General features: G+C 38.4%; 1 protein-coding gene across 1 annotated transcript in view; it reads left to right on the top strand.

Annotated features, from left to right (window-relative positions):
• Nucleotides 1–17,954, top strand: part of LOC149185228 (signal recognition particle subunit SRP54 2) — a 152,520-nt gene extending 134,566 nt beyond the window's left edge. The window contains exons 8-9 of the mRNA XM_089417837.1: nt 16,109–16,223; nt 17,178–17,954. Coding sequence (XP_089273963.1) covers nt 16,109–16,223; nt 17,178–17,497 — 435 coding nt within the window. The 3' untranslated portion in view covers nt 17,498–17,954. The remainder of the gene's footprint in view (nt 1–16,108; nt 16,224–17,177) is intronic.
• The last annotated feature ends 8,057 nt before the right edge of the window (nt 17,955–26,011 follow it).

Raw genomic sequence — 26,011 nt, 5'->3', positions numbered from 1 at the left:
TGTTCAGCAATTGGTTGCGTCTGAGCCGGAGGTTGTATTGGACATAGACTAGATCATTTAACTGTTTTTGATCCAAACAGTTTCTCTTCCTTTGTGTGAATCCTCTCAAAGACAGACCAATTGCGCTCACGCTCAGTAGCACTGCAAGTTTGACTCAAAATACGAATTGCAAACCTCTGCAATTCAGGACAATGGCTACCAAAAGCCTCCCACCATTGTGCTACAGAAAACATAGGAGTGTAATGAGTTAGCTCAACAAAATTACAAACTATATCCAACTTTCAAATTATAAACGATTTAACGAAATAAGTATTAAGAATTTGAAAATTGAAATTTTTGTTTACCTGGCTCATCTGCTTCCCTTGCAATCTTTGCTAGGTTCTTCCCAAAGGTACCTAAGGCATTGCTAAAGGTTGTGGCCTGTCGGTGTATCTCCAACTGATCACACTCCAATGCGATCATGCGATCAATGCAGTGAATCAATCCATCTCTAACCTCCCCCTTCAAAGCTCCTGTCGCCTTAGCTTTATAATGATACCGTGGGTTCAAAAAATACCCAGCTGTATGTATAGGGCGATGGAGTTAATTGTTCCATCTTTCATCAATGATTCCATCTTTCATCAATGTTTGTATTCTTTTTCCTTACGAGCTCCTCTACAACATTGATATTTGCAGGATCATAACCTACTTTAATCACCAAGTCCTCCAAAGCTTTGATCCTTGTGTCTTTGGCAAGTGCAGAGACCTTCTCCATCTTCAATTGTGATTGAACATTGGCTAATGTAACCTGCAATTTAGACAAACTCATAGCAGTGTTAGTGAGAGTGGATGAAATCATTTGCCCAGTCTGCTTGTGCATCTCCATTTGGTCAATGGGATGTATGTCTTTCACATCAAATTCAAATGATGTCTTCTTGTAGTCTGATGTTGCCTTGGGCTGGGGAATTTGTGCTTGGAGGAATGCCATTTGCATTTTCCCTTTCTCAGAGTCAAAGGCTGATAACAGTCTGCTTTGAGAGCTGGAAGTCTACTTCCAGAACTGATTATATGTGTTGATTTTCAAGGCCTCATTTCTTACTTTAATCTCCTTGAAAATATCAAATATACTCTTTTCTGTCTCCCTTGTGGTAGATGTGCTGGTCTGCATAACCTGCTATTGATCTTGTGAAGTTGTGGAGGTAGTGGGAGAAAGTGTAGTGTGATCACCCACCAATGAGGAAACAAGTGGCTCTTTGGTGGTGATAATGTTCTCTTGCTCTGAATCCTTTCTTAGGCTTAGTTTGGAATGTAGCTTAGCCTTCTTCCTGTACATGATTTTAAAGCCTTCACTAGAAATCTCAGTCACTGAAGGTGACTCTTCTTCTCTACTCCTCTTTGTTGTTTTCTCCTATGTGATAGGAGTCTGTACTGTTGAAGATGACACCAACTGCTCCTCTACCTCTTGTAGAGTGTTCTCAGTCCATTCTAACTTGGTTTTTATACTTTTCAATCTCTGGTCTAGATGTGTGAAAATAAGCAGTAAATTTGTTCTCCACCCTTAATTAGGAGATGACCCCTAATGGATCATATGACTAGGTGAAACTGAGGTTGAACTGCATCTATTTCAGTAATTTGTCTTCTTTTTCCCCTGCTGCCTTGCTGTTGCAAATGAAAGGCCCTATTTGAGTTTTGATTTTGAATTGGGATTTCTTCTTGGCAGCTACAAAGTGAATCTCATCCATATTGAGCATTTGCCTGATATATTCCAAGGCAAAAATCATCATTGAGAGGAATTTTGGCAGCTTGTAAGGGGCAAGTTCACACCCAAATATCCTCAGCTCTGTGTAATTCTGATAAAGGTACCAATCCCCTGTCTGGACTTGGTCTGATAACTGCAAAACTTTCCTAATTTCTTCACTGATTCTTGGCTCTGTCCTGCTGCTTAGGAGACTAAGTACTGGATGTACAAACATCTCTTTGAACTGTTTGTATGAAAATTCCTTTTGTTCCTTCATTACTAGCGTAGTCCAGAAGATGTTTGACTGTTGATTTCCTTCTTCATCCAGCTTTTGTAAGGCAAGCTTGAGGTTCTCTCCTTGAAAATATAAAAACACGTACACTGACACAAAAGCATATTTAAATACTTCCTCAGTCTGGAATTTGATAAATTGTTCATGGATAGAATTTGCAAGAAATTGGCTAAAGTTAAACTAGATGCAAGGCCTGGAATCTGCCGAGAAAGTGGAAAGAAATCCTATGATTGCCTCATCTACCCACTGATCTGAGTAATAAACAAGGAGGTAGGAGATGAATATGATGATTTGCTTGGCTCTCTCAGGGAAAATAGAGGATGGATAGGGAGGATTTTTCTTGGGTAACGGGGCATCTTCTGTCAAGAAAAGCTCAAGGGTTTTGGATTTTTTAGCAAAGTCCAGTTTTTGATATAATTCAACAAGTGCTTCATGAGAAAAAGGGGTGGCATTCTCTACTATAGGAGCTTGCATTTGGTCTATAGCTTGGGGAGTGATGGTGAATAGAATTTCTCCGGTGGGGGCAATAATAACTCTTTGGCTAGGCAGATAGCATGCATGACATTTCCTGACAAATTCAGGGGTGCTGTGGGTACGAGGAAAGATATAGTGGGGTAAATTGGGTTCCCATAGCTGAATAACATCAGATTTATCTATAAACTTGTCCTCAAGCCAACAATACATCTCAAACAGATCAAATTCACAGAGGGTTTCATGAATTTTATAGTCTCTGTCTGCCAAAGGGATGTGGTGAAAATCAATGGGAGGGTGGATCAGAGGACTCACGGGTTCCTCTAGTCCTTTGTCTTTAGGAGGCATGATTGGCTGAACACTAGTGAAATCTGGATGATACAGGCTTATAGTGTGGAGAGAGGACTTGGGATTTGCAGACAGGAAGACAAAGTATTGGTTTGAAATTGAGTTAGCGGGCAATGTCCTCGGCCGGGTGAAATTGTTGCAGTTTGGATTGGCTCACCTGTAACAGAACAATGACAATGTCAGTGTGAAAATCAGTAACCGGGAATAACCTTCTGGCTTTCCTGTTGATGATGGCACGGGTTCGTTGGATTAATGGCTAAGCCATTTTAAATGCTTACCGGATTAATTTTGGAGGGAGCGGATGTGACTGGAAGAACAATGGACAAATGATGTGGCGAAGGGTGACTAGCGGGAGCGTAACGAATAGGGCGGTGGTTTTACTTGGCGAAGAAACCACTTTTCGGGGGGGTTAATGGTTTCGGCCAGGTTGGTGCGAAAACATGTGGTGGTGACACGTTGTAGGGGGCGTGGGTTTGAAAACCGCCCATTTCGGACCCCCCCCGACAGTAAAGTTCGGTTGGTGAGGGGGGGCCGAAACGTACTGTAGGTTGTTGGATTTGAGGAGGTGGGCGCGGATGATGGGAAGGTGACGAGATATTAAGGTGATGTGACGGGGCGCTCGGTGGGGTAGGGAAAATGAATTTAATTCATAGCGGGGGAATGATTGGAGTGTATGAAACTTAGGAAAAGGGGAATAATATATCGAATATCATCTAATACACCGAAATTTAGAGTAAAACTTTAATTCCTTTTGCCTTTTCTCTGTGCATGAAAATACATTTGAAATTCAACTTAGAATAAAATCTTCATGTTTTTCCTCTAATCACCATAGTGCTTCTACCTACCCTTTCTCATTTCAATTCTTTTTCTAAGCTAACATTTTCTCTTCTTGCTTTGCAAGGTGCATTTAAACTAGCAAACCCAAATCATTTTTCTTTTATGAAAATCTACCTTATCCTATCACTTATCTTCCCATTAATTCAGATTAAAATGTTGAATCAATTTTATTTCTACCTAGCTACTGATTTACCAAGATTAAACTGTTTGGTAAACCTTTATTCACTAACCTATTTAACAGAAATTTACACTGTATGATTTGAATAGAACTTTAGTCATTGTGGCATTCAAGAACAATTTGCACACAACCTTATTTGATAATGAATTGAAAGAACTAACTTATCAGTAGTGGCACTTAGACTTGCAACACTTTCAATATTATTTTCTATTTTTCTTTTGTGGGGTTCTTACTTCCTTTTTTTCTTTCTTATTTATTTTTTAATATACCCTCTTTTCATTTTCTTTTTTCATATTTTTGAAAATCATTTGAATATTGAAATTTATGTACAATATGAAATCACAAATACAAAATACTCATGCACCTTGAGATCCTATAATTTATAGGACCCTAATAAGTGGTACTCTCAACTACAAAAGTTGAATACATGGTAGCCACACATGCAAGTAAGGAAGCTGTATGGTTACAGAGATTTTGTTCACATATTGGGCTTGTACAGGAAGCTGTGAGGTTAGCCAAAGTGTAATCTTTGTGGCAAAGAACCCAACTTATCATTCTAAGACAAAGCATATTGATGTTTAATATCACTTTGTGAGAGACATGGTTGAAGACAAGAAAGTGTTGTTGGTAAAGGTGGGCACTTTGAAGAATGTCATAGATTCATTAACAAAGTTTGTGGGTACTAAGAAGTCATATTGGTTTACAGAGACAATGGGCATTGCGACACTTGATTGCTGATCCTGCAAAGTTGTGACCCTTGTATGCAAAGAAAACAACAAGTCGGAGAATGTTGGGTATGTGTTATATTCTTTGCACGACCGACCCCATGTACGTTTGTCTGCGTTGGGCACAAGGGGAGGGGTGGGGGGGTGGGTCCTCAGGTGGGTTGAAACCCTCAAAAAGTATTTTGGTTGTTTTTTGTGTATGGATTAGGTGTTTTGGATGATGTATCATCTTATATATTGTATTGTAAATAATGAAGCTGATTGATGATAGAAAAAAATTGAGATGTGGCTCTAATAGTTTGTTGGTTTTCTTGATTTGGGTCTCTAGGGTAAATCTCTATGTATTGTGTGATTTCCATTGTTTAGCTTTATGTTTATTAAGAATCTGTGAGTGTATTGCATTATTGTAAAGGTTTAAAAATCACACTATTAAAAACAAGTCAGCTACATATAACATCAACGTGCCTACTTGAGTTCATACAAGGTTTTCTCAAGCCTGCACACATGGGACTTCTTCCCATTTATGTCAAATACCTGAGGCTACTCCATGTACACTTCTTACTCGATCCCATTAAGTGAAGCTGTCTTTAGATCCATTTGATGTATCCTCCATCCATAAATGAAACTAACAACATAGCAACTCTAATAGAAGTGTACTTGGTGACTAGAGCAAATGTCACCTTATAGTCCACTCTCTTTCTCACTCTCTCTTTCTAGGAGAACCCTCTCACCACAAACCTCGCTTTGAAATTCTCAGCACTTCCATTTGCAACATGCTTAGTCTTGAAGAGCCACTTGGAACTCACAACTAACTTCCTCGTCGATTTTGGCACTCGGTCGCAAACATCATTCTTCCTAATGGAGGTGTACTCCTTCACTATGTCATCCTACCATTCTTGTTGGTTTGATGCATCTTGAAAATTGGATGGCTTGGAATCTAGGGTGCAACTCATCAATGTCATATAGTTTAGAAACTTCTTCAGAAGTTTTGCTCTCTCTAAAATGGCTCCTATGAGTCTCAACATGCTCTTGAGCATCCCTTAATGTCTGATTGAGCCATCGAGGTCTCCTAACAAAATTGGAAGGGGCTGTGTCTTCCTCTCATAACTTGAAGGCTATTGTATTTTTCTGGAAATCATTGGTGACCCTTGCTTAACCTTCAAAGCTTCTTGCTCCTCATCTTTTGTCATTGGAATATGCTTGTGGGACTTCCTTGTTGCAATGTCTTCCTCAAAATTTATATCCCGACTCACTACCGTCTTCCTTTTCTCTAGAATATAGACCTTGCAAGCCTTTGCAAGTTTGTAGTGTCACTGTAAGCCACAAATAAACCCTTCAAGGTGGAGGTCTCCAACTTGGTCCTCTTCTCTACTAATACATGGATAAAAATTGGACAACCAAGGATGTGGAAATGAGTCATCACTCACCTTTGGTTTCGCATAGTGAATGCCTTCTTCTTTGCTGTCTTGTTCTCCAAGATCTTGTGATGACCCTGATTTTAGATGCAGATTACTGTGTTGCATGCATCTACCCAATGAAACATCGACAAGTCTTGGTCACGTATCATGGCCTTAACAACTCCTATAATGGATTGATTCTTTTTCTCATCCACCCCATGCTATTATGGGTTAAGAACTATCATCTTCCTCTTGATTATTTCCTCATTACAAAGCCCTTTGAACTCCTTGGAGGTATACTCTCCCCCATTGTCCAATCTCAAGAATTTGATCTTCTTGCTTATCTGGTTTTCAACAAGATAAGATAAGATAATTATATTAATGTCCAACAAATGACCACAAAAATAGGTCGTTGGGACTGTTGAGTACAATAATGTTGATATAAAGGAGGAGTACCAAAATGTCTCCTATATAGAACAAGAAGTAAAGTAAAACCTAAGGTTCATATGTTAAAACATGGAAAACCCACGAGTCCAAGTGAGGGTGGCCATAATGAGCGTGAGAGGTATAGAGGGAAGGGATCTAGGGATTGGGTAATGGTCCACTAGATCTATCTCTCTTAACATCTAAGACCAAATGAAGAAAAATCAAGATAGAGTGGTGCCTTGAGGAAATGTTGGGGGGGGGGATCTAACCCCTCTACTACAATGTTGCCTAAAAGAAGTAGCTCGCCACTGATGTTTAGGTGATGTCATTTGCATGTTTGTAAGGGATCTAGTCTGGTGATGCCTTTGAGGTCTCTAAGGAAGAGGAATGGTTCTTCGGGTTTGCACTGTTCTAGAGTTAGGGGCAATGTTGCTATGAATTGGTTAAAGACCTCATCCTTGGTCTTTAAGAAGTGGATCCAAGTATTGTGAGACATGCTTTCTGTTGTAGATGCTATTGACATTGGTCCACAAACATCTGAATGTAGCTAGGTCTAAAATCCCTTTAGACCTATGATTGCTGCTTGGGAAATTGGCCTTGTCATGCTTGCCAAGTGTGCATCCTTTGCATACACCTTGCTACTCAATACTAAACTCTGGAGGACCTGTAACTATCTTTATTAGAATAGGCAATACCATATGATGCAAGTGCCCCATCGTCTTGTGCCACAAGTTGTCACTGTTATGCACCAAATATCGAATAGGGTCAACCTACAACTTGTACAAATTACCTTCTCTAATCCCTATTACCTGAGCTATATTTGGGCTAGAACCCTTTGGCTTGATGAGGGCTTTCTAGTTGTTGAACTCTAGTCAAAAGCCCCGGAATTGAGAGCGAATTTTTCCTAAGACTTGGAACAAACAGACATCAACGAAATCTAAATAATTACCTGACTCGAGCTGGAAGGGAATTGTACCAAGTTGGCCCTCCCTCAAGTCAAGTCGGGAGATACACCCATTTGCGAAGGCAGAACACTATATAAAGGCATTCAACCTCCTCCACAAAGGCACTATTCAATCTCACATAGGAAAGACATATTTTGGGCATCCAAGAAAGGACAAGGAGGACAAGAAGGACGAAGAAGAAGGACAAAGAAGAAGGACAAAGATCATATCTCTAACTCGCTCATCTCTCTCCAGCTTGCATGTGTGTTTTTGAACAGTTTTTAGGCAACATATTCTAGGTAGGCCGAATTTTTGGGCAGGTCGAAATTTTTGGTAGCTTTTGGGCAATATATTCTAGGTAGGTCGAAATTTTGGGCAAGCTGAAATTTTGGGTAGATTTGGGAGGGCCAATGTTTGAAGGGAACAAGTTTGACTTGACTTAGCTTGACTTTGTAGGTTTTAACCCCGTACAGAAATTACCTGCATACGAATTCTAAAACACAGAAAATAAACAATGCGAGAGCATAACACATAAAAGACATATACATAGAGATTTCCCCTGGATCCCAAAATCGGGACTACCAGCTTGATTTTTCATTATGTTCCTTTCAATGTTACAATACGTATTTATACATGCCGAAGCATCCAATACCATGGGCCGAAAACCATCGCGTCCAAAACCATGTGCAAAAACCATGCACAAAACCATAGGTAGGTTTGCCCAACCTAATATAGGGTCCAAATTTTTTTTCCCCCGGGGCACTGTCTCGGACCCCATAGATGGAGGCTACCCACCCCTCTCAAACCCCCTGGACAAGGGGGGCTACCGCCCCCCCCCCGTGACACCCTCGCTGCACAATCAGCGCAACAAAGTGGGTGCTCCGCCCCCCTTCTAACCCCCCAGTTAACTAGGGTAGCTAGTCGTGGAAAGAATATAACACAAACCAACAGACTTGAGGGCTGGAGATCAAGTTTGACCGTAAGTTTTGTTAATCAGTGTAACCTCATAGTTGACTTGCAACGTTAGATGTATCTCTTGTTGAACTAAAGAATTTCTCTAAGAAAAAGGTTGTTGGGTTTTTCCCCTAAGTGGGTTTTCCCAAGGTAAATCTTGTGTTCTCTTTGTGCATTGTGATCTCTACTGTCCTTATGGTTTTATGGTTGAATTTATGAAGTGTAATTGCTTAATGATAAATTGAAATTGTTAAAAGAAGATATATATCATTAGCAGTAATTATCAGTATTTCAAAAGTCCGTGCTTGTATCTATTGTACTTGAAAAATCAACATGGTATCAAAGCACTGGTGATGAAAAGGACATTGAGATCACTCTTAAAGAAGCCTTGGCAAGAGATCACTCTTGAGGAAGACCTATATCAACAATCCGTTTTCTTGTCTATGACTATGGGTTCCCATATGAAGGCAAAAACAAATTGGAAGGAACTACAAACTTTAGGGCTTAGAAAACAAGGATTGATCTTTTTCTTGCAAAAGAAGGTCTCTTGGGTATTGTGAAGGGCAAGGTCATTGAACTTGAAAAGGATGAAGAAAATTTAAAATTTGAGAAGGATGATATCACAAACATGAGCATCATTGTGGACTCAAAGATCACTTGATTCCTTATGTCTCAAGTCTTGAATCTTCAAAGCAGATGTATGATGCCCTAACCAGATTATTTACCATCAACAATATTGGTCAAGCAATGAGTTTGAAGAATGAACCTTGTGATGTTAGAAAGCCAAGGAATGATATTATAGCCTCTTATTTCATGAGGGTTTATCAATTAAGAGATCAACTTCAAGTAATTGATGAAGTTATTTTTGAAAAGTAACTAGTAACTACAACACTTAATGGTCTACTAGATTCATGGGACTCATTCGCAGCAGGTATATGTGCCAAAAAGGAAGTCTCGAAGTTTGAAGAATTATGGACTAATTGTACTCAAGAAGAATGAAGGCTCATATAAAAAGGGAAGATTCAAAGACTGGATGAAGGCTACTCTCAAGCATATGCAACAAGTTTTAAGAAAGGTGGAGGAAGAAAGAAGTTTGGTTTCCAAAGAAGAAATGAAGGAAGAAGACCTGAAGGTAGCAGACTTGCTCCTCAAGGAAGGAGAGACATGTCGAAAGTTCAATGCTATTAATGTCACAAATATGGTCATTATAGAAGCGATTGTCCTAAAAGATTGAATGATAGAAAAAGAAAGGGGAAGCAACATGCTACCACAATAATTTGGATGAACTTCCATAGAAACCTAACAATGAAGATCCAAGTAATAAGGAATTTTTCTATTTCTCTACTCTTATTGGTTCTGTTGTAGATAGTGAAGACTTGTGGCTAGTAGATAAGTGGTGCCTCTAGGCACATGACAGGAGATGGAGACAACCTCACAAGTCTAATGGAAAGAAGATTATCACAAAAGGTGGAACTTGGAGACAATAACAATTATGCTGTCAAAGGCATTGAGAAGATGTCCATTGAACTAGAATCAAGTGACAATGTTCATCTTAGCAACATATTATATGTACCAGGTTTGAAGAAAAAATTGGTTTCTATTTCTTGCTTGGAAGATAAAGGAGATAGAGTAGCATTTGTTGATGGCAAAGTTCTTGTTTGGCCCAAAGGCTCTAGTATAGATTCCGCTAGAGTAATTGGAGTTCGTGAAGGAAGGTTGTATAGAATTTTGAAACAACCTACTCAAACACTTGTACATAATGAGATTAATCCATGTGAGCTTTGGCATAGAAGATATGCTCATCTCCACTATAAAGCTTTGCCTGCCTTAAAACAAATGGATTCAGCCTTTCAGGTATTCTAGATCTGTAGGAAGTACATGAAGGGGTATGTAAAGGATGTGTGCTTGGGAAGAACGTTAAGAAACCTTTTCCAAGCAATGAAAGTAGATCTAAGGATATCTTAGATCTAGTTCACTCTGATGTATGTGGTCTGATGCTAGTGAAATCTATTGGAGGCTCTTTGTATTATGTAACTTTTAATGATGCTTTCTCTCGTAAGATGTGGATCTACTTCATGAAGGTGAATGATGAAGTATTTGACAAGTTCCAAGAATTCAAGACTGAAGTAGAAAACTTGAAGGGGAAGAAGATCAAGATCTTGAGATTTGATAATGGAGGAGAATATACCTCCAAAGAGCTCGTTGCCTTTTGTAAAGAAGCTGGGATTAAGAGGGAGCTAATAGTCCCTTACAATCCTCAACAAAATGGAGTTGCTGAAAGAAAGAATAGAACTATTGAAGAATTTGTGAAGGGAATGATGCACGATCAAGACTTACCTCTGTTTTGATGGAGTGAAACATCTATGACAACCACCTACATTCAAAATAGAAATCCTCATCAAATTTTGGAAGACTGAAGAGGCGTTTACTGGATAGAAACTTCAGGTTGGTCATTTGAGAATATTTGGTTGTCCTGTTTATATTCATGTACCTAAAGATAAGAGAAGGAAGTTAGAGCCTTCAAGAAAGAAAGGGATATTCGTTGGTTATAGTGAGTCATCAAAGGCCTATAAAATATATGTTCCAATACAAAAAAAAGTTGAAGATAGCAGGGATGTGACCTTTGATGAAAATGTGGCTTATTGGAAGTCTAAAGAAGTTCCCATGGACTCTGATGAGGATGAAGAAGATGAAGCTCCCAAGGAAGAAGGATTTGGTCCATCAATTCTTCAAAACATCTTGTTGATCATCAAGAAGAGCCAGAAGGGCCAAGCGATCCAGTGGACCCAGTTGTTGTTCTTGAAATCAAGAAAAGGTTAGCTTGGCTAAGCTCCACTTTGCAGGAAGTAGAAGGACATGCCACATCACGTGGCACCTTTAGGGAAAACACGAGACCAAAGAGGTATTTTGGATATGCAACATTAATGACTAATCTTATTGATTCTGAACCTTCCACCTTTGAAGAAGCAACTAGCCAGCAAGTTTGGAAGGATGCGATGTTGGAAGAATACCAATCAATTATGAAGAATGATATGTGGGAGATTGTGTTGAGACTTGAAGGAAAATCAATGGTGTCCTCCAAATGAGTATACAAGATCAAGCATGCAATGGATGGCTACATTGACAAATACAAGATGAGATTTGTGACTAGAGGATTCTCCCAGAAAGAGGTAGAAGGTTGATCAGACTTTTACTCCGGTTACTAGGTACACTACTATTAGATCTATTATTTCTATTACTTCTTCTATGGGTTGGAATTTACATCAGATGGATGTAGAAAATGCTTTTCTTAATGGTGTGATTGAGGAAAAAGTGTACATAGAGCAACCTCAAGGCTTTGAGGTCCATGGAAATGATTCTCACTTTTACAGATTAAAGAAAGCCTTGTATGGACTTAAGCAATCACTGAGAGTATGGTATACACGAATTGACAATTATCTGACAAGACTTGGTTTCTCCAAGAGCGATGTTGATCCAAACCCATGAAGGAGTAAAATTGGATCCTAATACACTTTGCTAGTGGCCTTGTATTGTTGTTCTTGAAATCAAGAAAAGGAAAGCTTGGCTAAGCTCCACTTTACAGGAAGCAGAAGGACATGCCACATCACGTGGCACCTTTAGGGAAAACAAGAGACCAAAGAGATATTCTGGTTATGCAACATTAATGACTAATCTTATTGAATTTTGAACCTTCCACCTTTGAAGAAGCAACTAGCAAGCAAGTTTGGAAGGATGTGATGTTGGAAGAATACCAATCAATTATGAAGAATGATATGTGGGAGATTGTGTTGAGACTTGAAGGAAAATCAATGGTGTCCTCCAAATGGGTATACAAGATCAAGCATGCAATGGATGGCTACATTGACAAATACAAGATGAGATTTGTGACTAGAGGATTCTCCTAGAAAGAGGTAGAAGACTGATGAGACTTTTACTCCGGTTACTAGGTACACTACTATTAGATCTATTATTTCTATTACTTCTTCTATGGGTTGGAATTTACATCAGATGGATGTAGAAAATGCTTTTCTTAATGGTGTGATTGAGGAAAAAGTGTACATAGAGCAACCTCAAGGCTTTGAGGTCCATGGAAATGAGTCTCACGTTTACAGATTAAAGAAAGCCTTGTATGGACTTAAGCAATCATTGATAGTATGGTATACATGAATTGACAATTATCTGACAAGACTTGGTTTCTCCAAGAGCGATGCTGATCCAAATCCATGAAGGAGTAAAAGTGGATCCTAATAAAATCAAGGTCATAAGGGAATGGCCCAAACTAGTTAATATCTTTAAGCTAAGAGGATTCTTAGGATTAATTGGGTATTATCGAAGATTTATTAAAAATTACGCCCATATAATAGCACCCTTGTCAAACCTTCTAAAGAAGGACTCATTTTGATGGAATGATGAAGCATAAAAGTGTTTTGAAGACTTGAAAGAAGTTATGTCTAATGCCCCTGTATTGGCAACTCCAAACTTCTTAAAACCATTTGTAATTAAATGTGATGCCTCGGGTTTTGGCATAGGAGCAGTACTAATGCAAGATGGTCATCCAATTGTGTTTGAAAGTAGAAAACTCAATAAGCATGAACGTCTCAAGTCTACATACAACAAGGAAATGCTTGCTGTTATGCATGCATTAGCCAAATGGAGACAATATCTCCTGGGAAGTAAGTTCTTAATTCAAACAGATCATAATAGTCTTCAACATCTCCTCCAGTAGAAACCGCTATCTACAGAACACCAAAAATGGATAGAAAAAATCGCTACCTTGGACATGGATATATTACACAAGAAAGGGAAAGATAATGTAGTCGCTGATGCCTTGTTGAGGAAAGACAAAGAGCCATTACTCTCAGTGTCAGTGGTTGTTCCTGAATGGCTTAATGATATTCGAAGTAAATACGCCAAAAATCCAGAAATAAGTGCTATAATCAATAATCTTCCTCAGAATTCAAAATTTGAATGGAAGAACGATATTCTATGGTACAAGGGAAGAATTTATCTGAATGCAGATTCCAAATTTAAAGCCAAGGTTGTCAAAGAGTTGCATGATTCATTGTTAGCAGGACATGTAGGATATTTTAAAACCTACTACAACGCACGCCAGTCATTCTTTTGGAAGGGAATGAGCAATGATATTCAAAAATATGTAGCCGAATGCGATAAATGCCAAAGGAATAAAAATGAAAATATTATGACACCCGAACTACTTCATCCCTTAAACATTCCGAATCAGAAATGGGAGGAAATATCAATGGACTTTATTGAAGGTTTACCTGTGTCTGATGGTAAGGATAAAATTCTTGTAGTAGTCGACAGACTCACCAAGTATGCTCACTTTATTGCAATGAGGAAATCAGACTCAGCAAAACAAATCACTGAAACATTTTGTAAAAATGTTTACAAATTACATGGATTTCCCAAGGTCATTGTGAGCGATAGAGATGCCAAATTTAAGGGTAATTTTTGGAAGGAATTATTCAATCATATAGGAATATACCTCAACATGAGTTCTGCTTAGCACCCTCAAACAGATGGCCAAACAGAGGTTGTCAATAAATGTTTGGAAGCTTACCGACGTTGTTACGCCACAAACAAACAAAATAAGTGGGTTTAGTCAGCGAAAATGACTCCTTTTCAAGCTCTGTACGGTTACAAACCTCTGAAATGGAAGGACTTTGCTATCATCGAGACAAAGCTGCCAGCTATTAAAAACCAGTTAGAAGAAACCCAAAAAATCGTCCAAACTCTAAAAGAAAATCTAAATAATGCAAGGAATCGTATGAAGTAGCAAGCTGACCGAAATAGAACTGAGAGAGAATTTGAAGTTGGAGATTTGGTATTTGTTTAACTTCAACCAGACAAATAGTTATCCTTAAAACAAAAAAGAAAAAACAAATTAGCACCAAAGTTTTATGGGCCATACCAAATCAACAAAAGGATCAGTCAAGTAGCATACCGTTTAAACCTTCTTGATAAAAGTCGTATCCACAATGTTTTCCATGTATCTTGCCTTAATAAAGCACTTGGTGAACATCAATCAGCACAAACAACACTTCCATCGTTAGATGACGAAGGAAGGGTCATTCTCAAACCAGAAGGCATCATCTCCATCAAGGAAAAGAAATTGCAATCTCGAGTAATCAAAGAATACCTAATCAAGTGGAAGGACTTACCAGAAGAAGAAGCTTCTTGGGAGACTGAAGTATTTCGTCAACAACATCGGTCGTTACGTATGCTTTAAGGACGAAGATCTTTTCAGGAAGGAGGCAATGTTATGTTAAATTAGTTAATAGCTGTAATAATTAGTTAAATTAGGCAAAAGGGCATGATCACAGATCATGCCCATTCACAGAGAAGTCACCCGAGGCAGTATAAAACCAGGGGCCTCCACAATTGTAGCAGTTTCTATTAATTAATAATAAATATATCAATCATTTTTCTGTTAAACGCCTGGTTTTTTCTGTGCCAGAACATTACTGGCAGTGGTTGTAAGTTGTTCCAAGATCTGTCCCAGGCATTTCACTAGCCTATGGGTGAATGCGTTCAAGTGTTCTCTCCTTAAGCTATTTGAAGAAGAGGAAATTAGTGAGTTACAATTCCCAGGTCCCAAGATAAGTCGCAGTATGGCAGCCCATTCACAGAGAAGTCACCCCAGGCAGTATAAAACCAGGGGCCTCCACAATTGTAGCAGTATCTATTAATTAATAATAAATATATCAATTATTTTTCTGTTAAACGCCTGGTTTTTTCTGTGCCAGAACATTACTGGCAGGGGTTGTAAGTTGTTCCAAGATCTGTCCCAGGCATTTCACTAGCCTATGGGTGAATGCTTTCAAGTGTTCTCTCGTTAAGCTATTTGAAGAAGAGGAAATTAGTGAGTTACAATTCCCAGGTCCCAAGATAAGTCGCAGTATGGCAGCAATGGAAGCTACTCTTGCAAGGTACAGCAGCCAGAAAGATATGGTTAGGCGCAGAGGATATTTGTATATACATGAGGATGAGCAACAAATTTTTAACAAAATTCTTGGTGAGCCAACCTAAGATGGACATATGTTGGAGTGCTGGCCTGTGCATGTAGGACTTAAGCTTGACCTGAGCTACAAGTTTTGAGCCAACTTTATGTGTATATGGAAATCAGGGATGATGTGTCCACTTTTGAAAACCATTTGTGTAATGAAGTGGTTTAGAAGCTGCATTATTGACCCACCTCTCCGCACATGGAGAGGACTTAGAAGCGATAATTGTGAATGGTTGAGGCAACTGGCTCTGATGCCTCCTTACAGCATGACTTATCCAAAGGGCACTTGTACTGCAAAATACACCAGTAACTGATATAAAAGCAGAAAGTACGATAAAAGTAAAGCTCAAATGATAGAAAGAAAGTACCAAAGGCAGAAAAAGTATGGATGAAGAGGTCTCCAGTGATTCTTTTTGGATTAGATGATTGAAGTAAAGTATTACAAAAGAGAGGGAAAACCCCTATTTATACCAAAAGAGAGACATTAACTTGAGGCCGAGGTACCATTAAGGTGTAATTAAGCCTTTGTTACTTTTATAATCATCAAAATATAATTTTATAAAGACTGAATAAAATATTTTTACAAAATTTTGAGTTTAACATCTAGAATAGCTATGTATATAAAGATCACTTGCATAATAAATATGTGTTTAAGTACACAGCACTTTGCATGGTAAATTTCAGCAAGTACAATTATTTTTATTATTTTTATTAATTTTATTTGCCTTTGTGCCCCGACTTTCTTGATTCTATATTCACCGCTGGCTGATATATTCTCAATGTTTCTTGCAGGTATTTTCAATGATTCCTGGATTTAGTGCTGAGTTAATGCCCAAGGGTCGTGAAAAGGAAAGTCAAGCACGCATTAAAAGGTTCATGACGACGATGGATTCCATGACCAATGAAGGTATCAATTGTCTTTTTTTTTTCCAATCTTCAAATAGAGGAGAAATCAAATTGCACTTGTCATAAGAATTAGTGTGTGCAAAAGTTTCAACATTTTTTCCAGGGTAAATATCTGTGTAAAAATTGAGTGTTTGAATTTCTGTTTATGGTGTGCATAAATTGTTAGAAGCTCAACTGTGTTAACTGTGCATAGATTTCTGTTTTAAATTTTCTGAATTTTCGGTAAAAATAAAAATTTGGGTTTTCGGTAAATAAAATTTGGGTATAAAAATTTAATGGCACATTAATCTGAGTGCCGGGCTTAGAGAATTTAACATGGTATCAGTGCTAAGCCTTTGAAAGAAATTCAAGCGTTGCACAGGTTCAAGCTCAAAGGGGTTCGTTTTCGTTGTCCTTTCAAGGTTTTCAGCAACCAATTATTCAAGGGTTTGATCTAACTGAGAACTTTATTGATACAACTACAATTTAATGTAGATAGGCTGTACTTTTCTTTGTGGAAGTGAGACTGAACGCTAGAATCAAACATCAAGTTCATTCTTATCGTTCCATGTGTTCATCAGACTATGGATCTGTATATTAAACTTTTTGTAAGAAGTGCCCTTCACTATTTTTTTCAATTGCAACGTGCAAGGCTTTGTGGGATCAATTCAGCTATTATGTGAAAAAATTAACATGAGAATTTTCTTTCTAAGCTTTTGAGGTAAATTATTGCCCTGGTGTGTGGTCTCTATTATTATACTGTGGTTGATGATTTTTACAGAACAGATTAGTTTTCAAAAACCATCATCTGGTGAATAAAATATTGCATGTTTGTGTTTTCTCTTGTTTGTACTGGATCAAATATTAGTCGTAGGAGAAATTGACATCTTATTATTGAAGGTAATTATGGGTTGTACATCTATGATCTGCTTTTCAATGATGCTATAAATTCTAACAAATTCTGGTGTTTTTGTAGAACTTGATAGTTCAAATCCAAAGCTTATGACCGAGTCACGAATAATGCGTGTTGCACGTGGGTCTGGTCGTCCTGTTAGGGAAGTAATGGAAATGCTAGAAGAGTTTAAACGCTTAGCCAAGATTTGGAGTAAGATGAAGGGACTTAAAATCCCCAAGAAGGGTGACATGAGTGCATTATCTCGGAATATGAATGCTCAGCACATGAGCAAGGTTCTTCCTCCACAAATGCTGAAGCAGATTGGTGGTATGGGAGGGTTGCAGAACTTAATGAAGCAGATGGGTGGCAAAAACTTTGGAGGCATGTTTGGAGACAAGTAGGTCATTAGAGCATTTAGTGTGCTCATTGTTTCTAGCATCTGTGTGTAAGGCGGCTAAATTCAGTGTTTTATATCTGATTTGATGTAATTCATCTGTGTTTCCACTGAAATATTGCTAACCTCAAGGAGGTTTGTTCTAGCCAATTTTATCTTGGGAGGAATCAAAAAGTAACGTTTAAGCTGTGAGATTTACAGTAAAATAGTCAATCATAGTGAAGGCTGGATTGTGTGCAATTCTATTCATTTTGCTTTCCCAGTTCCTAGTTGTATCAAGTTCTACTCTTACTCTACTGTTAATGTTTTTAATGGTAAGGGAGTGACCTGCTGTTTCCTTTGAAAGCCAAAACGTTGTGTTCCAGGGCTTCCTCGTCTCCTTGAAGATCAGTCATCCACAAAGAATAATGCATGATACTAATTCAATCTTAGAGAAAATTTATACCAGAGTAATTTTTTTCTTATCTGGAGTTGGTGCTGTATGCTTACTCATTTTCCTCAATAAATGTTCTGCAATCTTGTGATTAAGAGGATTAAGAATTTTTCTTTCATGCTTTGATGCTTAGCAATGCATTTAATAAGAGAATACGTGTTAACTTCTGTCCTATCTTATGACAAATGGTCACAAACCACTACATTCAAAGCAGTTCCTAGTATAGTTCGATTGCAATGTGAATGTTGGAATTAATGGTGTAATCTGTACACATATGTTGGAATTAATGGTGTAATCTGTACACATGGCCATGGCCACATCTCATGTGTTGAAATATGTAACTAGTTTCAGTCTTCATAATGTCTTATGCACTATTGATTTTATGTATTTGATGTAAAAGAGAAGAAAATTATTATTGTTATTTTTATAGCATGGGTTTCATGCTCAAGGTCAATTTGTTTTATGTCAAGCGCCCATTGTGTGCTTCTAGGATTTTTCATAGAGTCAAAGAAATCAAGAGTCATTGTCAAATGTAATAGACCCTACTGGGCAATTTGTATCATGTAAAAATTACATATTGTAAGTCAAAAGTGTCAAAAGTCTCCCTCCAAGACCAAGTCGGCCTACAAGAGAAGTAGTCGATCTACAATCGACAAGTCGGTCTCATTAGGGCTATTCGAGCCTCACAAGAAGCCTATATATAAGATGAAACTCGACTTCATTTGAAGATCATCCAAGAAGTTTGATCACAAAGACAAGAAATAGATAAAAAGGGTTGGCGAAGAAGACGATAACTAAAGGAAGAGAGAATGAAGTTTTAATGCAATTTTGGGCTACATCCTCTCACAAGTGCAAAAGAATTAGGGCATCTTTTGTTGCAACAAAGGCCGAATTACAATTTATCTAAAGAAGCCAAAATTTAGTGTCAAAGAGATCAAGTTTGCAAGCTGAATTTCTGAGGAAGAAGCAATCCAAGCGAAGGAGAGAGAAGATAAAATTCAGCCTCTATGGACTACATGTGCGAAATTGCAGCTGCTGCAGGAGGACTGAAAAGTTGCAGACCTGAAGTAGAAGCCGAAATTCTAAAATAGAGGCTGAAGTCAGAAGTGTTGAAGTTATTTGACTAGTGTTGACTTTGTGAGGGATAAGCTCATCAAAGGAAAGGTTGACTTGGTATTGGAGGGGTCTTTGTCTTGGGTCTAAGGTCTTGAAATTCATCATTTGAAGATTCTATAAGAAAAGAATTCTTGTGGGTTTTCCTCTTTAGGAGAGGTTTTGGCCTTGACTAGCAACCTATATCTTGTGTCCTCTTGTTCTATTGATCTTCATAGTTTGGTCACTATTTGATGATAAGAACATTATAATAATCAAGAAAAGAAGAAGCTAATTGCAAGTACATCAAGTTTAAGTAAAAGAGCATCACAAGCAATTATCAAGTATAGTGAAATTACCCTAATCTAGCTTCCCTTGATTTCTCAACATGGTATCAGAGCTAAGGTGACAAGGAAAGGCAACTTGAAGATCATTTTATTGAAGAAGGACACATAAGGGCCGAGCATAAGAAGATCATCAAGGAAATCAAATCATCAAGGAGAGCTAAGAGCATCAAGGATATCTAAATACCCTGTCATCTTAAAGGAATAAAACTCTCCAAAGAAGAAAAGAAGACCTCAAGGACCCTACTTCCATATCAAAAGAACTCTACACATTTGAAGTATTTTGGGAAACCTCTCATAATCTACATCATCATTCAAAGGAATCAAATTGATCTCCCTCTCATTGAAGAAAGGACCACACCTCAAACCACTGTTTTAAAAACCGGCCGTGTCGACTCTGATTTGGTCGAGTTGGTTCGAGTCATAGCCCAACTGGGTCGACTCGACCGTTGAACTGGACCTACCGGTCGGGTTGTTACCGAGTCGGCCGAGTTGGTTAACGACTTAGCCGGCTCGGTAACAACCCGGCCGACTCGACCGAGTTCGAGCCAACTCAGCTAGCTTGGTAACATCGGCTGGTCAAGTCACTTCAGCGGCATTTTTTTTTTTTGAAATTTCATTTTTGGGGACTCCCTGGGCTTCCTTGTCTGACTCATTGGTTTCCTTGTCTGACTCTGATTCCTAGTATTGATATGCTATTCTTAGTAATGTTAAATTCTTAAAGTAAAAGTGACATTCTCCTTAATCTTCATTTTCATATTTTTACTTAAATTTTTAACATTACCATGAAATGACTCAGGATGTTTGAGAGTGGTTCTGGCCTCATTGGATTTCATATGGAGAGTAGAATTTTAGATTTCATTCAAAATCTAGCAAACTTATCAGTTTTTCAGCATTTTTAGGATTGGGGGATTGCAATGTTTCCATTGAATTCTGTCATGTATTAGGGTATGGAACTCGTATTTAATCAAGAGCACCAATCCCTCTATGTACCTTGATGTTAGTGACATTGGTTGTCAAACTCCTCTGGGATTTGCTCCCAAACCGGGAGCTTTTGAAAATGCCGCTCCTGCTCCTGTTTTCGCTCCCGCTCCCAAGTAACACTAAGATAGATGATGTTGGCAACTCTAACAGTAGCCAGTAGTACTGGTCACAGACTTCCGTCGTAGAGGCCATTTCTAGCCTCCTTGGTTATGTGTTTTTGTTTTGATCTCTCTATCGTCATCATGTATGTATTGGACAATGCATTGGGTGCCATTTTGATATAATGGATATATTCATGGGCCTACTTTGATCATATGTTGTTTTCTATCTATATTCTAATGTTGTGTGTTTGGAAACATGAATGAAAATCTTTAAAATTATGTGTTTTTATAAAAAATAAATATTTAATGTATTTTTTACAACGACCGAGTCATTGAAATCAAGCCCGCTGAGTCGAGTCAGAGTCGGAGTCAACCCTCGGTCGAGTCAGAGTCGGAATCAGAGTTTTAAAACATTGCCTCAAACATCTCCTCATCTTGAAAAAGAAGCATTGTCTTTCTTGAAGAAGGAACATCATCATCAAGGAAGCTTATAGTGGAAGACATCATCAAGGAGCCATCTTCATTGGACAAGTAAGTATTTTATATTTATGTCTCAATCTACAAACCAAATGACTTCCTTCCGCGAGGAGAACAATAAACTTGTTGGGACTTTGAACTACATTACATGGAAGAAGATAATTGATTTGATCCTCATAGAAAATGAAGTTATTGAATATGTCGGGGTTTAGTCTCCAAACCTCCACAAGAGAAATCTCAAGCACTATCAAAGTATATGAAAGGAGAAATAAGGGCTCAAAGAATCTTCATCAAATCAATCAAGGATTCTCTCATTCCTTATGTAGCAAAAGATGAATACATCAAAAGAAATCTTTGACAGATTGGTGGAGTTGTTCTTTATAAGTACTGCATGGGAAATAATATCTTTAAGAACCGAACTATACAAGATGATGCAGGAGCATCTAAACCCCTTCTAAATTAAAGAGGAATCCAAGCAGAGCGAGGAAGACGTGGACAGTCGCGCTGAACGAAGAGAGGAAAATCTGCTCTAAAACAGATTTAAAGAGGATTTGATGGATATGTTATCTGCGTGCATATATTTTGGAGAGTTATCGTTGGAGAAAAATCAGGATCGGATCGGATCGATCCTTCCTATCTAAGGCTTCTTATATAAATGTGATAGGGGTGTGATAAATATCTGTTCTGTGAGGAAAATTGTGAGTAAGAAGAATGTAGTCGAGCGTGAGCTCATTTCTAAGGCTGAAAGGGCCTTAGTATGTAACTATTTTGTATAATATATATAAGCCTGTTCTAGTGTATGTTGTGTACGTTTATGTGTAAATCTTGTGTTGCGTGCTGGATCGATCATCGATCACTTAAAAGATCGATGACGATCTGATTTAACGTTTAACTGTTATATATAAAGAGCAAGTGAGGATTGGAGTGTTAGCAATTGCCTGATGTGGTTTTCGATCTGTATTTCTAATAGAAATCGTGAATATTCTATGTTTAATGCCATCCTGGCAGTGCTGCAGTTTAAGAACTGAAATATGGAGGAACGACTTCACAGGGGTTGGAACGAAGGCGAATCCATATATGTATTGGCTTTGTATTAGATCGGATCCAGTACAGTGGTCAGATCATAACTATAATGCGTTGAAATACAGTCGGTAAATTGAACACGGTTTTGTTGTGGTCCAGTATGGTGAGCAACGGTGGAATTAGAAGCACAGAGTACACGAACGTCGGAAAGAAATCTCAAGAGCGCAGATGAGGCGATGTTGAATCATGTGGATGAATTTGGATCTGTGGGATCCAAAGCAAAGTAAGAGTGTTGAGCTGTAGTGCTTACAGGAGGTTGAATTGCAGCATTAAACACTGAGTTGATTTGCAAATAAATGGACGGTTGTTGGGGTAGCAATGCACCAATCAGTAAATGCGTTGACCAGCTTTGGAAAGTGTTAAACACAGAGCTGGGAAGCATCCGACGAAGATGAAGAGAAAATCGATTTGCTGTGTGGCGCTGCTGACGGTTGTGAGGTCCATTACACTGCTCCTTCAGTGTTCTCTCATCTGCAACTTCCAAGAACACACTTGTCCTTTTCATTCAACCTTTGTTGAATCTTTAGGTTCTGCCACATTCACCTAGAATCCATTGCTGGACTCCTCCATCATTGCACTCTAGCTGTGATCTACTAAGTTACGGGGTTATGGCCCACTAAGTCCCATCGGAAGCGTTTTAGGCTTTTAAGCCTTTTAATTTTATAACGTGGATCTATATTAAAATCGAGAGATCCTTTTAATCAGAGTCTAAATAAATATTGCTATCCCCTTATCGGAAAACAATACAATATCAGCGTTAAGGTTTAAAATCCCACACCACAGATAATACAAATATACAGGAATATATGGATTTAAAAATAATTACAGTCGACTCTATAAACATCGACGGTCGCATGCACATCTCCATCCATCAGCGGTCTTAACAATTCCGATGCGATATGTATCATTGGCAATCGGAGATCGCAAAGAATGGACCTCACAACCGTCAGCAGCTCCACACAGCAAATCGATTTTCTCTTCATCTTCGTCGGATGCTTCCCAGCTCTGTGTTTAACACTTTCAAAAGCTGGTCAACGCATTCACTGATTGGTGCATTGCTACCCCAACAACCATCCATTTATTTGCAAATCAACTCAGTGTTTAACGCTGCAGTTCAACCTCCTGTAAGCGCTACAGCTCAACACTCTTACTTTGCTTTGGATCCCACAGATCCAAATTCATCCACACGATTCAACATCGCCTCATCTGCGCTCTTGAGATTTCTTTCCAACGTTCGTGTAACTCTGTGCTTCCAATTCCACCGTTGCTCACCATACTGGACCACAAACAAAACCGTGTTCAATTTACCGACTGTATTTCAACGCATTATAGTTCTGAACTGACCATTGTACTGGATCCGATCTAATACAAAGCCAATACATATATGGATTCGCCTTCGTTCCAATCCCTGTGAAGTCGTTCCTCCATATTTCAGTTCTTAAACTGCAGCACTGCCAGGATGGCATTAAACATAGAATATTCACGATTTCTATTAGAAATACAGATCGAAAACCACATCAGGCAATTGCTAACACACCAATCCTCACTTGCTCTTTATATATAACAGTTAAACGTTAAATTAGATCGTCATCGATCTTTTAAGTGATCGATGATCGATCCAGCATGCAACACAGGATTTACACATAAACGTACACAACATACACTAGAACAGGCTTATATATATTATACAAAACAGTTACATACTAAGGCCCTTTCAGCCTTATAAATGAGCTCACGCTCAACTACATTCTTCTTACTCACAATTTTCCTCACAGAACAGATATCTATCACACCCCTATCACATTTATATAAGAAGCCTTAGATAGGAAGGATCGATCTGATCCTCTCCTGATTTTTCTCCAACGAAAACTCTCCAAAATATATGCACGCAGATAACATATCCATCAAATCCTCTTTAAATCTGTTTTAGAGCAGATTTTCCTCTCTTCGTTCAGCTCGACTGTCCACGTCTTCCTCACTTTGCTTGGATTCCTCTTTAATTTAGAAGGGGTTTAGATGCTCCTGCATCAGACTCCCGAGGTAAAAAGAAAAAATTTATGACCTCCTGGTCATATTCTTCCCCTAGTCCTTAGCAATTCTATCAACTGCATTCCTTCAGTAGAACTGCTTTCATGATCTTCTGTGAGTTGCAACGAACCTATGCAGTAACAGTCTCCTCTGTTACACGATACCTCACCAAGCCCTCCGCACTCGGTCTTTTGGCATCCTTCTGGTTCTCTTCTCTGGAACCAATTGAGCACACCTTGCTCTAGGTTGCTGCAAATCTTCTCACCTTCCGCTGTCGCCATCTGTACGACAGTAAGACCATAAACTTTCCAGCTTTAACACAACTGTACCTCTTTCCCTTTCTGCTTGCATTCTTCTTCCTTCTCGCAGGAAATCCTTTCCCTGCTCTGATACCACTTGATGAAAAGAGATCTTGGGGTATTGCCAAAATCTCCTTTCATGTATAAATTTCGATCCTGGACCTGTGGGTTATGGCCACCAAGTCCCGTCGGAAGCGTTTTAAAACTTTAAACCTTTTCATTTTTTACAACCGTGGGTCTACATTAAAACCGAGCCCTCCATATATAAAAAAATACATGGGAAACTATATAAAATTCCGACGCTCCGATCTGACTGATCCTTCACTATAATCACTTCGCAAATCGGAAGTCAGCAAAGGCACTTTCAGTTTTCCGTGTTCATCGCAATTCCGATGCGATGTAAGTCTTCCATGCTCCGATCCGATTCAATCGCAATCGATTCACTCCAAACAAACAAATATATAACAATTCACATCCGATCCTTTATCAATGTAATGCAACTGGAATGGTTCTCCATTCTGATCGATTCCAATCTGCTTCAAAATCAATCTTCCTTTGCGCTGCACGCTGTCTTCAACAAACAATCATATATCACAGATACATGATAATTAGATCCTCATCGGTCCTGAAGTGATCGATGTCAATCAACAAATTCCCAACACAGGATTTCAATCGTAATTTTAAACTGCAAAAACCCATAACACGACATACAGAAAATTGATAATATATATATTTCTGATTATATACAAACACACAATATAACCAAGGCATTGCAGCCTTAGTCGCTAAATCCACACCGATTACATTGTATTCTCTCTCGAGCCCCCCTATCTCACACATACAAACGTGCTTATAAAGTATTTACAAAGGCGTGAATCTGTTACGATCCACAAAAATCTCTCCCGAAATCACTCAACAAACTCCATTAATAATATGAATTTTAACGAAAATATGGTTTTTGTGGCCACGTCAACTTCGCTCCTCTTCGGATTCTTCTTTGATTACGGAGGGGTTAGATGCTCCTGCATCACAAGATGAAAGTATTGAAGGAAGAAGGGGTAGCCTCATATCTCAGGAAGGTATCTCAAATAAGAGATCAACTACAAGAGCTATGAAAAACAATGTCAGATCCAGAGATGGCAACTCTTGTACTCAATGCATTACCAGATGAATGAGGCAACTTTGTATCAAGCATCTATGGAAAGAAGGAAGCCACTCCATTCAATGATCTATGGTCATTATGTAAGATTGAAGAAACCATATTAAAGACAAATAATGATTTTGGATCAAATGAGCAAACACAAGCATATGCAACTATGACAAGGAAGAAGGGGAAGTTTCGAAACTTTGAGCCTAGAAAGATATTTCAAAAGAAAATTGACATGCCTAAAATTTAGTGCTATGAATGAAATGAATATGGGCACTTCAAAAGGAATTGTCTTAAACTCAAGAAGGGCAACAAGTAAATAATGGAAAGAAGTGAACCCCGTGTAACCAAAGAAGTAGAAGTATCAGAAGAAAATAAGTCAAAGAGGGAATAAGTGAAAGACCTCTACTATTGAAGGTCTCACATACATTTTTATTTTCAATATATAGAAGTTAGCAAGCCATGGTAGGAAGCATTATAGTCATGATAAGATACAATATAACAATATTGAGATGACATCATAGAAGCATGAA

This window comes from Pinus tabuliformis, chromosome 3_2 (genome assembly GCF_031772625.1).
Source record: "Pinus tabuliformis cultivar Carrire ecotype Pingquan chromosome 3_2, CPIR1, whole genome shotgun sequence".
Lineage (NCBI taxonomy): Eukaryota > Viridiplantae > Streptophyta > Pinopsida > Pinales > Pinaceae > Pinus > Pinus tabuliformis.
Note: the sequence above shows the minus strand (reverse complement) of the source record. Positions and strands in the feature narration are given on the sequence as shown.